This window comes from Silurus aristotelis (assembly GCF_946808225.1).
Source record: "Silurus aristotelis genome assembly, chromosome: 21".
NCBI lineage: Eukaryota > Metazoa > Chordata > Actinopteri > Siluriformes > Siluridae > Silurus > Silurus aristotelis.
In genome coordinates this window covers 3,322,717-3,337,445 of record NC_139594.1, presented here as the reverse complement: position 1 = coordinate 3,337,445, position 14,729 = coordinate 3,322,717, and the positions used below count along the sequence as shown (strand labels likewise).

The 14,729-nt window shown below is 41.1% G+C and overlaps 1 protein-coding gene and 1 long non-coding RNA gene across 4 annotated transcripts in view; both read left to right on the top strand.

Moving 5' to 3' along the window:
* Positions 1-11,787, top strand: part of LOC310716993 — a 39,805-nt gene extending 28,018 nt beyond the window's left edge. For 2 of the 3 annotated variants that reach the window (XR_014530696.1, XR_014530697.1), the window contains exons 3-7: positions 1,438-1,529; positions 5,484-5,707; positions 5,816-6,049; positions 7,310-7,496; positions 11,517-11,787. This is a non-coding gene — a long non-coding RNA (uncharacterized lncRNA). Of the gene's footprint in view, positions 1-1,437; positions 1,530-5,226; positions 5,708-5,815; positions 6,050-6,957; positions 7,246-7,309; positions 7,497-11,516 lie in introns of those variants that run through there. The other variant, XR_014530698.1, reaches the window with a different exon arrangement.
* LOC310716600 (dynamin-2-like) lies at positions 7,579-8,504 on the top strand (the record flags this gene model as incomplete). The annotated part of the gene is made up of 3 exons (XM_083523885.1): positions 7,579-7,693; positions 8,022-8,247; positions 8,339-8,504. The coding sequence occupies 3 exons, from the start codon at positions 7,579-7,581 to the stop codon at positions 8,490-8,492; spliced, it is 495 nt and encodes a 164-aa protein (XP_083380011.1). The 3' UTR covers positions 8,493-8,504.
* Positions 11,788-14,729: the final 2,942 nt, after the last annotated feature.

The window sequence follows — 14,729 nt, the reverse complement described above, 5'->3', positions numbered from 1 at the left end:
CTCAAAGCGGCAAAAACCGCTTCACTCCTTTTTTACAAAAAGGTCAAGCAGTGTAAGTTGCATATGGCATCCGAATTGTGTTGCACTCTGCCTGTTGCTCTTGTTGAATAATCAGCAAGATTTAAAGGTTTTAAAGGATTATAAGGAAAATACAGTGGAACCCGCTTATCTCGCCCTCGGTTACCTTGACAACACTATTAAGTCGACATTTTTGAAGTGGAACCGCCAAATTCTCGCTTTTTCTCAGCATTTTTTATCGGTTATGTCGACTTTTCCATGTCGCTGAACCCTGATATCTCGAGCACAAGGGGGGAAACATTTGCCATTTAACGTCGGTTATCTCGGTGCAGCCGCAGAAGAACTCGCGGAAGTGGCGGAAAAATCAAACCTTACAGCTGCTCCAGGTGTTGTATTGTATACTGGTGAATCTCTGCTGTTAGTTACTGCACATATGCCTTTTGTTGTTGAATGTTATGCGATGAACGGGAGGCGAAAGCCGCGCTTGGCGGCGCGGAACGTGGGATGAGCAGCAAAAGCATAGAATGAACACCGGCAGGATCGGGGGGGAATCCGCGGTGCGCTTTGGGGAGAAACAACGACCACCGTGAACCAACATATAGCAACAATAATGGACAGTGAGAGTGTGTAAGTTTAAATAGGAGCTGGTGATGATGATAAACGAGCACCATATGTGCAAATTTCAAGCAGGTTAATATACTGCCGCTATTTTGATTTTCGTTTATCTCGATCATCGGTTACCTCCATGCTTTTTGGCGACCCCCTAGGACATCGACATAACCGGGTTCCACTGTAGTCTATAAATATGTTATCTATAAAAGTGAAGTATGTGTTTTGTTTTAAAAATATGTAGATGGGTAAAAGATTATGAATAAATTTAAAAAAATGTTTTTATTAATAACAGTGATAATTATTTAAAATTTGTTATTTAGGCATTTTTCAGTATATTTATTGCTTTGTTGGTTTTCCCAAATTTCTAATGCCCATTCTTTTTTTTTTTTTATATTCAATAAAAATAAATAAATGTTTTATTTAATTAAAGTAAATTTAAATTGTTTTATAATTTTTTTTAAAGCTGCAATAATTAAACCTGAACAAATTAATAATAATAATAATAATAATAATAATAATAATAATAATAATAATAATAATACTATACTGTATTATAATTAGAAAGTTCCACAGTAAACTATGAACAATTATAAAATAATAATGATGAAAGAATTTTGTTTAATAATTGTATAAAATTAATTATAATAAATAAAACTTTATATAATTTTTCATAAGTCAATTTACTTATTTTTTATAAATATTAAAAAATTTAATAAAATCTGGGGTTTTTTCAATTTTTTTTATGAATGGTTGTGAAAATAATAGAAGATAATAACAATGAATAATAATATACTGTCTTTTTATCAGAAAGTTCTGGCTCACCATCAACATCAGCTTCATGAAGGGAGGATCCAAGGATCCTGACAGCTGAGTCTCTGTCCTGGTACAAGGATGAAGATGTGAGGCTTTTTGTTTCCATAACAAATTAATTAAATTTCTAGGCGATATGCGGACTTAATCGTAATAGAAAGAAATTATAATAATAATATTAATACATTTTATTTAAAGGCGCCTTTCATTTAAGGACACTGTACAATTGATCATAAAATCAACCTAAACAACAAACATCAGCTGTTTAATTAAAGAAAACGTTAAGAAAAAAAGTGACTGCGCTCGAGGCGGAGACTAAACACACTTGCAGTCTAATTTTTATTCCATTCTTCATTATTATTATTGGAACAAAAAAAATATTTATTATTAAATTAAAAAATTTAAACAGAGGAACAAGCATGTCATGATATGGTATCCTGGCTAGTTACCAGATTCTCCCTATAGGTCATGATATGGTATCCCAGCGGGTTGCCAATATCATGTTGTAGTATACAAGATGGTTGACGTGGTGGTGCTGTGAGATTCCAAAGGGACACTGTGGCATTGCTACATTCCACGTGGTTGCTAGGGTGTAACCCTAACCCTTAAAAAGTTCCTCCTGGTTGCTCCTCAGGTGAAGGACTTCATCCACTCGGAGCTGCTGGCCTACCTGTACTCTTCAGGAGACCAGAACAGTCTGATGGAGGAGTCAGCCGATCAGGCTCAGAGAAGGGACGAGATGCTTCGCGTGTTTTGTATGGTGACCCGGGGCTGCGTTGCATTCTCAATTATTGGTTCCGCCACTTTTATGCTACGTCATTTAATCAAAATAATCGTGGTTGACAAATGCCTTCAGTAGAGGAAGATCACGCGCTACGACACCACAGCCATAGGCTACAGCATAACACAACACAACAAGCAAAGGAGAAGCGCGGGAGATTAATGAAAATCTCAGCATTCCACAGGAACGGTTGACTGACGCACGCAGTTATATTTTTAAAGTTTGTTTTTACGTTAGCTAGCTACCAATTTCATTCTGAGTTTATGGGGAAATGTAAATTTAATGAAGCGTGGCTGGATAAAAACTCTTTTCCTCATTGGTTAAAACCAGTGGACAACAACGTTTTTGAGGCGTTTTGCACCATATGCAAAAAAAGAATTCAGCTAGGTACAATGGGAATGAAGGCATTAGAGTCTCATGCCAAGTCGTCCAAGCACATAAACGCTCTCAATGGACAAAAACAAACTTCCATCGCCTGCGTGTTTTAACCAAATAATGTTAGCCAGCTTGCTGCGCACAGCTTTTGGGTCCACACCAACAATGAAAGCCGAGATGTTGTGGACTCTTAACACAATTGCTAAACACCAGTCCTACAATGGAAACGAGGGTATCTCAGAGCTTTTCAAGTGCATGTTCCCTGTTGCCGACAACGCTAAAACGTTTACTTGCGGTCCCGACAAAACAGCTTACATAGCCAAGTTTGGTTTAGCTATCCACATCAAAGAAGAACTGGTGTCCAAAGTCAACAAATCGCCGTTCGTTCTTATGTTTGATGAGTTTTAACGAGACTACGAAAAACAAAGCTGGATGTGCACGTCCGCTTCTGGAACGAGGGACGGGTTCAGTCCAGATATCTGGGCTTTCAGTTTATGGGACATTCCACTGCACAAGACCTGCTGTCGCATCTCAAAGTAAGGATAATAATTTTTTACTTTAAAAGCTCATCAATTTATATTGATAGACTCAACTTGGGTGCATATACACTTCTGTAACTGCAATATTACATGACCAATTAGTTATTTCCCTCAACAATATGTGCTCATCCAGTCCTCTTATTTGAGTAATCAAATGCAACCCTTTTTTTCTCAGGAATGTATGGACAGACTGAACTTCAGGGACTTCAATGGATGGGCCCAGTGTGAATTGGGTCTGGCAAGAGATGCGGACAGGCTGGCTGAGGAGGCTGAAAGGAAGGCAGGAAGCAAGATGGCTGACCTGATCTCCAGGTCCAACCTCTTGTGGAGAGGCCATAAGGAGAAGTTGACGTAACTGGCTGTCCTTGATAAAGACATTGCTGCCCTGAGTGAAGAGCTAAGGAGTTGACTGTGTTTCTTAATTTAATTTATTGTTGAGTTCTGATTTTCGATGTTTATTGTTCAGGGGTCTCTCAGTTCCCCATATTCCCAGCATGGAATAAGTAGCTAGCTCATGTTAAAAAAAACAACTTAACATTGTTCGGCAAACTTTCTTGTGGCCTACTGAAATGTTTTTATTTTTTACACTGCTTGGCTTATCTTTTACCCATTCCACATTTGAAAAATAAATGAACACAAGTTCAAGGATTTTGTTTTTCTTTGCTGGTAGGGACATGAAATAGGTATCAATTTTTTATATTAATGGCCTTAAAAAGGTCTTAAAAAGAATTGAATTTAACTTGAAGAAACCTGTAGGAACCCTGTTCATTCTTTCGACTTTTTTCCTTTTTTTTCACTCGCTCTGCTATGACTTGAGCTCCAGTCAGAAGGCATCATGAGTGGATTGAAACATGCAGCATTGTAAGGTAACCTTGACAACCTGAGATTGAGTTTCTGTATTTCTTCTGTAATGCAATATTTTAATTTCTGATGTGAGAACGTTGTGTTTTTGTCCCATGGTGACACAGGGACAGTGTCGGTACTCGATCCAGAAACTGGAAAAAAAAAAAAAAAAAAAAAAAACCCTCATCCACACTGAAACGTCTGAAAACGCTCACGTTGAATTAATAAATAAATATAAACATCAATTTCATTTGGATTGTGTCGATCAGTACAGTGTTATAAATACCTGAAACTTGCTGTATTTTGTTTCGACATACTTCAGACATACTTTAAACCTTGGATATAAGGGAAACAAAGTCCCAGCATGAAATGCTATAGAGGGTAAAAAAACAACAACCCTGGTTCAAAAGCCGTCCTGGTTGTTTTAGAAATGTAGGAGCAGAAACATTAAAGTGCCGCCGCATCACTTTCCTCATAGAGTCAGGGAAAAAAATCTGTTGCCTTCACACCGGAACAGAGTCTGAATTTTCTTTGTGTACTTTACTTTTCTTTTTGATCTCTCTCTTTCTTTACTTTCTTTTTCTCTTGGTGGAATGCTCGCTACTCATCCTTTCTCTATCTTCTCTCTCTGCAGCCGAAGACCTCCTGGTGCTCCCACCCGGCCCACCATAATCCGCCCTGCTGAGCCCTCCCTTCTAGACTAGACCTCCAATACACTTAAACACACATATACACACATATATATATATATATATATATATATATATATATATATATATATATATATATATATATATATATATACACACACACACACACACACACACACACACACACACACATTTCCTTATTAGCTTGTGTGTGTGTGTGCATGTGTGTAGGCCAAGGAAGATGACGGAGCTCCAGTAGACGACACCTCCATGGACCCTTAGCTGGAGAGGCAGGTGACAACGATCCGTAACCTGGTGGACTCCTACATCAGCATCGTCAAGAAGACCATCAGAGACCTGATACCCAAGACCATCATGCACATGATCAACAGTGAAAGTGTGTGTGTGCATGGACGGTGAAAAGACGGATTGTGCCACAACTAAACAAGCTTGCGGTCTAATTTTTATTGCATTCTTCATTATTATTATTGGAACAAAAAAGATTTATTATTAAAAATGTGGATGATCCGCTGTGGCGACCCCTAATAGGAGAAGCCGAAAAAAAAATTTTTTTACATTTAATAATTTAGACAGAGGAACAAGCATGTCATGATATGGTATCCTGGCTAGTTACCAGATTCCCCCTATAGGTCATGATATGGTATCCCAGCGGGTTGCCAGATTGTTGCCAATATCATGTTGTAGTATACAAGATGGTTGCAGTGGTGTTGCTGTGAGATTCCAGAGGAACACTGTGGTATTGCTACATTCTACGTGGTTGCTAGGGCGTCGCTAGGCTGCTGCTATGGTCCAAGTTTTCCGATCCTAAACAAGTTCCTCCTGGTTGCTCCTCAGGTGAAGGACTTCATCCACACCGAGCTGCTGGCCTGCCTGTACTCTTCAGGAGACCAGAACAGTCTGATGGAGGAGTCGGCCGATCAGGCTCAGAGAAGGGACGAGATGCTTCGCGTGTGCCATGCCCTCAAGGAGGCGCTCACTGTCATCGGTGACATCAGCACCACCACCATCTCCGTGCCTGTCCCTCCGCCTGTTAACGACACCTGGGTCCAGGAAGACAGGTCGGTGTCTTCGTCTTTATTTAACATCTGTTTTTACAGATCTTTTTTTTTTTCAGCCCATAGATCTGACACACACCTCTGTCTGTCATTCACCGCCCCACCCCTCAGTGAAGGCCGGCCACCACAGCCCCGCCCCCTAACAGACCTCTAGCGGTGAGAGGTCCCATTCTGGGGCCGCCCCCTCTAAACCCCTCCCCTGCTTTTGGTGCTCCACCCATCCCATCCAGACTGGGACAGCCCATAAACGCCTTCGGGAACAGCAGCCAGGACCCTTTCAGTGCACCGCCTCAGGTGCCTTTTCGCCCAGCATGCATCCCTCCCGTGGTGCCCAAGTAAATACCTGTGTTGGAATGGGGGGGGGATTTCCTCGTGTTTTTTATGACAGCAGGAATCTTTCCGGATCGATTCTGACATCATGACTCGCCTTCCAGCCTCTCTTTCATTCTTTCCTTAAATTTTTTGGGCTTTTTTCCTACTTTTTCACTCGCTCTGCTATAACTTGAGCTCCAGTCAAAAGGCATCATGAGTAATTGAAACACGCAGCATTTGTAAGGTAACCTTGACAACCTGAGATTGAGTTTCTGTATTTCTATTGAAATGCAATATTTTTTTAATTTCTGATGTGAGAACGTTGCGTTTTTGTCTCACGGTGACACGGGGACAGTGTCGGTATTCGATCCGGAAACTGGAAAACTCGAGTGATTTCCAGGTTCCGATTAATCTGGAAAAAAAAAACGTCTACATTAATCCGGATAAATTTAAAAATGGCGTTCTTGCCACACAAAAAAATAACCTCATCCACACTGAAACGTCTGAAAACGCTCACGTTGAATTAATAAATAAATATAAACATCAATTTCATTTTGGATTGTGTCGATCAGTACAGTGTTTATAAATACTTGAAACTTGCAGTATTTTGTTTCGACATACTTCAGACATACTTTAAACCTTGGATATAAGGGAAACAAAGTCCCAGCATGCAATGCTATAGAGGGTAAAAAAACAACAACCCTGGTTCGAAAGCCGTCCTGGTTGTTTAAGAAATGTGAAGGAGCAGAAACATTAAAGTGCCGCCTCATCGTTTTCCTCATAGAGTCAGGGAAAAAAAATCTGTTGCCTTCACACCGGAACAGAGTCTGACTTTTCTTTGTGTACTTTCCTTTTCTCTTTGATCTCTGTCTTTCTTTACTTTATTTTTCTTTTGGTGGAATGCTCTCTACTAATCCTTCCTCTATCTTCTCCCTCTGCAGCCGAAGACCTCCTGGTGCTCCCACCCGGCCCACCATCATCCGCCCTGCTGAGCCCTCCCTTCTAGACTAAACCTCCAATACATTTACACACACACACACACACACACACACACACACACACACACACACACACACACACACACACACACACACACAGCTGTAAATATGAGCCAACAAAGAGAAATCGGGTGAACTCGAGAGCGGGGAAGGAGGCTGCCGGGTTAGAACACTGTGGATTTGTATCTGTATCTCCACGCTGACCAATAAACCATTCAGCTGTTTAGTTGATTCAGACTGTTCTCTGATTTTTGGCTAGAAAACGCTGCTAATTTTCTCCTGTTTGTTTGTACAGAGCGAGAAGGCGCTACCAGGAGACAGGCCAGTACATCAGGAGACGTGGAGGAGGCCGTAGGAGGGCAACAACCGAGCAGCAGGACCACTACCTCCGCCTTTGTACAAGGAGGAACAGGAGGAGCACTGCCAGAGCCCTGCAAAATTACCTCCAGCAGGCCACAAATGTGCATGCATCTGCTTAAATGGTCATAAACAGACTCCATGAGGGTGGTATGAGGGCCCGACGTCCACAGGCGGGGGTTGTGACAGGAAAAGGAGAAGAAATACATGCTCCCTCTGGACAACCTGAAGATCCGAGACATGGAGAAAGGCTTCATGTCCACCAAAAACACATTCGCTATCTTCAACACGGAGCAAAGGTCTGAGTTAGTCCTTCATGCCTGTGTTTGACCCTGAGAAGTTTTGACAATGTTTCTTTTTGATGTTCCACTAGATTTGGTGGGGGTGAAATTCAGCTACAATAGTGTTAAAAGTCAGGGACTGGTGAGGAGGCCTGGGGTGCAGTCAGCATCAAAGGTTCATCTCAGAGGTGTTGTGGTTGGAGCTCTACTCTAGGAGATCTTCCACTCCAACCAAAAAGTTGTTTAGTATGATCTTGTAGGTTGAATGTTTTTAAAGGGGTTCATCGGGGTTGTTTTTTGAGATACGAATACAATCCAAAAATATTTTCAGATAAAATGCAAATTGGCGATATGACCAAAATGTGAAAGATTTCTGTCATAAAATCCACTCGGAGCTGCTGGCCTACCTGTACTCTTCAGGAGACCGGAACAGTCTGATGGAGGAGTCGGCCGATCAGGCTCAGAGAAGGGACGAGATGCTGCGCATGTACCATGCCCTCAAGGAGGCGCTCACAATCATCTGTTACATCAGCACCACCAACATCTCCGTGCCTGTCCTTCCACCTGTTAACGACACCTGGGTCAAGGAAGACAGGTCGGTGTCCTCGTCTTTATTTTACATCTGTTTTTACAGATCTTTTTTTTTTCCCAGCCTATCGATCGGACACACACCTCTGCCCTCTCAGTGTCGTAGAGAACGAAGGCTTCCGTCATATGCTGAAAACTTTGGAGCCTCGCTACACAATACCATCCCGCCAGCACATTACAGACATCGCTGTGCCCAACTTGTACAATGAGGTAAAAATGAGCATACTACAATCTCTTAGAGAGTCGCGTTGACTTGTGATGCTTGGACATGAGTGGAATCTGGTCTCGTATGTACTACAGACAAGAGCGATGCATCACAGTCACACAGGGAATAACATTGCAGAATTACTAAAGGAGGCCGTCACTGAATGGGGTTTGGAAGAGAAACATCCAATGATTGTAACAGACAATGCGTCCAATATGAATGTCGCGGCTGCACTCGCAGACATGACCCACATCCGATGTTTCGCGCACAGCCTGAATCTCGCCTCACAGAAAGCACTAAAGTTGCCAGCAGTGGAGCGACTCCTAGGCAGGATCAGACGTGTTACAAGCTTTTTCAGACGCAGCACCATAGCCAGCCACCAGCTAAAACAAAAGCAAGACCTGCTCCAGCTACCAAAACACAGGTTAATTACAGATGTTGTCACGAGGTGGAATAGCTCTTATGACATGATGGATAGATTTTTAGAACAACAGCCAGCCATCTGTGCAGCACTACTTTCAACAGAGGTCAGAAAGTGTGAAAAGGATGTCTTCACATTGAATGAAGCTGACATCACATGTGCTGAGGAAGTGCTCAAGGCACTGAAGCCAATGAAGAATGCCACATTGGTAATGTCAGAAGAGAGCATGCCCACTCTTTCTGCCATTACACCACTTTATTTAAAGCTTGTCATGGGCACAGAAGAAATCCCAGATGATACAAAGACAGCAAAGGTCATCAAGGCTGCTATAGCACAAGATCTGGGAAAGAGATATGCCAATGAGAGGAAGACACTGTGCATGGCATCAGCTCTGGATCCAAGGTTTAAGGATCTACCCTTTCTCTCTGAAATGGAGATCAGAGACCTACTCCAAAATGACGGATGCTGTGGTGGCTGCCATAAAGAAGCAACAGAATGTAAGCAAATAAATACATTAATAAATTAGTCTACTTGTTTTTATTTAATACATTACAATTTTAAGTGTATCAGTTAATGTATCTAACATTAGTTATTATATTTATAACATGGTTAATATATTAACATTCATTGGTTAAATAATTAAGTTTTAATAAATAGTTGTACTTATTTCTATTTTGTAAATAATAAAAATATGCAACAGGCTAATTTATCCTTATATCATGTTAGATTGTGTTGTGAAAGTTAATGGCAATTTACTATTATAATAATAATAATAATAATAGTTCTATTTGATGCTTTGATGTTTTAGAGGTAGAGGAGACTGACCAGTCAAAGGATGTTGAAGACCTATCTGACTATGAAGATGGCTCTGCCTCCACCTCCCTGCAACCCATAAAGAGGCCAAGGAAATCATGTGCATTGGCTGACTTGCTTGGAATGGTATTTGCCACTTCTGAAAACATGGCACCAAAATTAGCACATGATACTGCTGCATCTGAGATTAAGAGGTTTAGAGAAGAAAAACCTTTGCCTCTCCAAGAAAACCCACTCAGTTGGTGGAAAGAACATGAAGATGCGTACCCTGAGCTATCCAAACTAGCAAAGGGTTTCCTGTGCATTCCGGGCACAAGTGTTTCTGCGGTAAGAGTTTTCTCCACCGCAGGAGACATTGTAACTGCACATAGAAGTGCCCTGACATCTGAGCATATTGACCAGCTTATCTTTCTTCAGAAAAACCTTGACATTAAATAAAAAGACAAATATAAATACAAATGAAAGAAACCTGTGAAATCCAAGTTTAAAGGTTCTGAGAATGTTCAACATCTGTAAATATTTTATTGTTTATATTTTGGTTTTCTTTAGAAATCCTGCAAGCACTTTATTTTTCATTGATATTAAGCAGATGTAATTCTTTTGTTCAGATCAAAATGTTAAGACACTGCATGCTACAATTGTAAACTGAAACTGTGAAGCTTTAAAATCAGGGTCTAAAAATATATATGGTCTGTTTATAACAGCTAACATTTAATACATTTAAAAAATCCTGCAAGCACTTTATTTTTTCCCCCTTTATTCATACTGCACATAAAGTGGTTCAATCATATTGAATGTTACAGGGGCTAATTAATGCAAATGCAGTTCCCACTGTGTTCTGGTTAAATAAAAAGTTTTTGCTAAGGTTTGCATATGGTGGTGTTCTTGACAGCGTTCCTAAAACTTTATCCTATAACTAAAATAAGAAATATCACAATATATCGCAATGTATCGCAACATATCGTCTCGCAACCCCGTATCGTATCGCCAGATTGTTGCCAATACACAGCCCTAACACATTCGCTATCTTCAACACGGAGCAAAGGTCTGAGTTAGTTCTTCATGCCTGTGTTTGACCCTGAGAAGTTTTGACAATGTTTCTTTTTGATGTTCCACTAGATTTGGTGGGGGTGAAATTCAGCTACAATAGTGTTAAAAGTCAGGTACTGGTGAGGAGGCCTGGGGTGCAGTCAGCATCAAAGGTTCATCTCAGAGGTGTTGTGGTTGGAGCTCTACACTAGGAGATCTTCCACTCCAACCACAAAGTTGTTTAGTATGATGTTGTAGGTTGAATGTTTTTGAAGGGGTTCATCGGGGTTGTTTTTTGAGATACGAATACAATCCAAAAATATTTACAGATAAAATGCAAATTGGCGATATGACCAAATTGTAAAAAATGTGAAAAATTTCGCTTTTCCAAACGTAGCAGCGTATGTTCATCCCTCCGCTCGCCTGCACCGGCCAATTCCATACATCCTCTATAGTTTATACATTACTGAAAATAGCTAAATTCTGTTCTGTAACGTGTTAAATTATCACTAAATGACAGTAAACTACCCCATACTGATCTCCATTCTTAAAGACCTTCTGGCTAGGCTTGGCCTTGTCTCCACTTACCATATTTTTAAGTTACGATGGGCTCATCAGAAAGCATCTCCATCATAGCCGCGTGTGATTTATTTAGACGTTTGCACGATAAAACGTCCAACGCAGCTTAGCCACCGCAGCTCATCAGCTAGTTTAAATAGTATAGGGTGCCATTACTTTTGTGCTCAATGAATGGCAATTCTCAATAGTGCATTTCCTTATAAGCGTGTGTGATTTTGCGTGTGTGTAGGCCGAGGGAGATGACGGAGCTCCAGTAGACACCTTCTCCATGGACCCTCAGCTGGAGAGGCAGGTGACAACGATCCGTAACCTGGTGGACTCCTACATCAGCATCGTCAAGAAGACCATCAGAGACCTGATACCCAAGACCATCATGCACATCATGATCAACAGTGAAAGTGTGTGTGCCCATTGGTGTGCGGAAAAAAGACGGATTGTGCCACCACTAAACAAGCTTGCGGTCTTATTTTTATTTCATTCTTCATTATTATTATTGGAACAAAAAAATATTTATTTCCCCTTCTAGACTAGACCTCCACACACACACACACACACACACACACACTGTGAATATGGGCCAACAAAGAGTAATCGAGTAAACTGGAGAGTCAAGTCATTTTTATTTCTATTGCGCTTTTTGACAACAGACATTGTTTGAAAGCAGCTTTACAGAAATCAACAGTGAAGGTGAATAGTGTGTGTTTATCTCTGATGAGCAGCCTGTGGCAAGGAAAAACTCCCTTAGATGTAATGAGGAAGAAACCTTGAGAGGAACCAGACTCAAAAGGGAAACCCATCCTCATTTAGGTGACATCAAGAGTTTGATCATAAATCTTTCAACAATACAGAACACTGGAGAGTGAGAACTAACATGAGCACTGGAGTATAAGATTATAAGTAATCATCTTTCAACAGTCTTATACAGTCTTTATGGTTATAAAAGTAGGAGCTACTGAGCTCAACATTTGTGATCATCACAGATCCAGCATCAGCTTCTCCATGCCAGAGCCTTTAAACACTTCAGGAAGTCCAATGTCGAAACTCCACACATGTTGTGGGATCCAATTTGCACTGGTACGTCTCTAGATGGTTCGGGATGTTTGCGAGTTCGGCATCTCCTTTTTCAAAGGTCCATAATCTTCATGAGGTGGAACGTGACTGGAGCTGGCCAAACCTCGGGATGGGGAGAGAAAGAGAAGCAGTGGAGAGGAATTAGCGTAGCTGCTGTTCATGATATTAACAGCACAAGTTGATAATGTGCATGTGATCAGATGTTCTGGAGCACAAGGTTATGATGTGAGACGTATGTTATGTGTAGGCTTTCCTAAAAATATATGTTTTCAATCTGCACTTAAACTGGGTGAGTGTGTCTGAGCCCCGAACACTGTCAGGAAGACTGTTCCAGAGTTTAGGAGCTAAATGTGAGAATGATCTACCACCTTTAGTGGACTTTGCTATTCTAGGAATTACTAGAAGCCCAGAGTTTTGAGATCTCAGGGAGCGTGACGGATTGTAGCGTGTTAAAAGACTGAGTAAGAAGTAGTAGTTTAAAGTAGTAGTAGTTTGTAATCTGCTTCCTGCTTTGCTACTGTTCGGACGCTTTTACTTGCGCTCTGTGCTTTGCTTTGCGCTTTTTCTTTTCCGCTTTTATCTTTTAATTTAACAACCAGCAGTTCAGCACAGTGCTCAAACTAAACAATTGGACACTCGCACTAAAACAAATTCTTGAAACTATATTGTTATTTGGAATATTCAACAACTTGGGGAATTTGTCATATTGGTCTACCAGTCTGCTATTGCCGGCAGTTCACATTCCTAAAACAGGAAAACACAGCTGCCCACACTCGAACAGAAGAGAAAATGCCTTCTTTTGGATCTCAATCCACCTGCTGCTTAAACTGCCACAGACTTCGACAAAAGATTGCAGTTCTTGAAACAAAGTTACTTGTGGTGCTGCCGACCCTGCCAGAACATACAAAAGAGCTTCATCGTGGTCCCTCTCAACATCAAGCTGGTGAGTCCTGTGAACCTAATGCTTTCAAACAGGTCATAGTGAGCTCAGAGAAACCTAAAATATTTAAGGACACAAACCGATGGCATAAACAGAGTGCGAGACCCAAAGGTGCTCAAGACATTAGACTGTCACGAGTGTCACAAATTGCTGCATTAGCATCATCTACCCCCAGATATGGGTACAACTCGAGTAGCCAATATTGGTATTCCACCACCCCCTGTGCGGCTTGAAAACAGATTTAAAGCACTAATGTGTTTGCTCGGCTACTAAGTTTAAATTCATGGCTGCAATAAACCTGCACCATGAGAGGACTTAATTACATTGACAATTTCAATATCTTCTGGAGTCAAAGGCAACTTTTTAACACAGATGGCATCCACCCAAACAAACTAGGAGCTAGGTTGCTTAAAGACAACATATTTTTCTTCCTTCATCAGCTGAGTGTGCCAGTCCAATCCTAAAAAGCCTAAATGACCACAGGATTTCGCACCAGCACCTGGATGGATATTCAGATGACAAGGATAAAACTCCATGGATAACAACCAAGAAAGGCAAGATAACACTCCCCAGCCTCCAGGAACACCAGAATCACAGCCGATGTCATCACACTCTCTCTCCCTATCTCCAACATCACCACTTCTGTGCTTCTCAGAGAAAATGGAGGAACTGGTATTTGCTGGAACAAAGCTTTTCCCCTCTATTGCTGGGAGCCAAATATCCTCCATCCGAGAGAGCACTCCGACCTCTGCCTCAACGTCAGGGATCACACCAGCCCTCATCTGCAAACAGCACTGGTAACTGATATGTGTTGGGTCCCCGCTACGACATCAGTCACAATCATAAATGTTTACAGAACAAGCGGGATCCCAATGTCCCTTTAGCTTTCCCTATCTCCGTCCTGATAGGTGATAGAAAGAAGAAGCCCCTCTCCGGCCGCACCGCAATTCTATCTAATCTACTGCCTATTAGACGTCATTCTGGGATTGATACAGGGTCCAAACCAGTTACTGTTAAGTTAGCACTTCTGAATATCCGTTCACTAAAGAACAAATCATTTCTAGTTAATGATCTTATCACCACTAACAACCTGGACTTCATGTTTCTAAATATAACCAGGTTAGATGACAGCTGCAGCGCTACAGTCCTCAATGAATCAGCCACACCCAACTTTACTTTCATAAGTGTCTGTAGAGCTGTTAGAAGAGGTGGAGGAATAGCTGCTCTATTCAAAGATGCATTTCAATGCAAGCATTACTTGGTGATTACAATTCTTTTGAATATTTGTGTATTGCTCTAAAAGGCACACCACGCATTCTGTTTACAATTATTTATAGGCCCCCCAAATTATTGCTGGAGACTTCAATATTCAAATAGACAATGCAGAAAACAATACTGCGCTTGAACTCTTAAATGTTTTAAACACTTTTG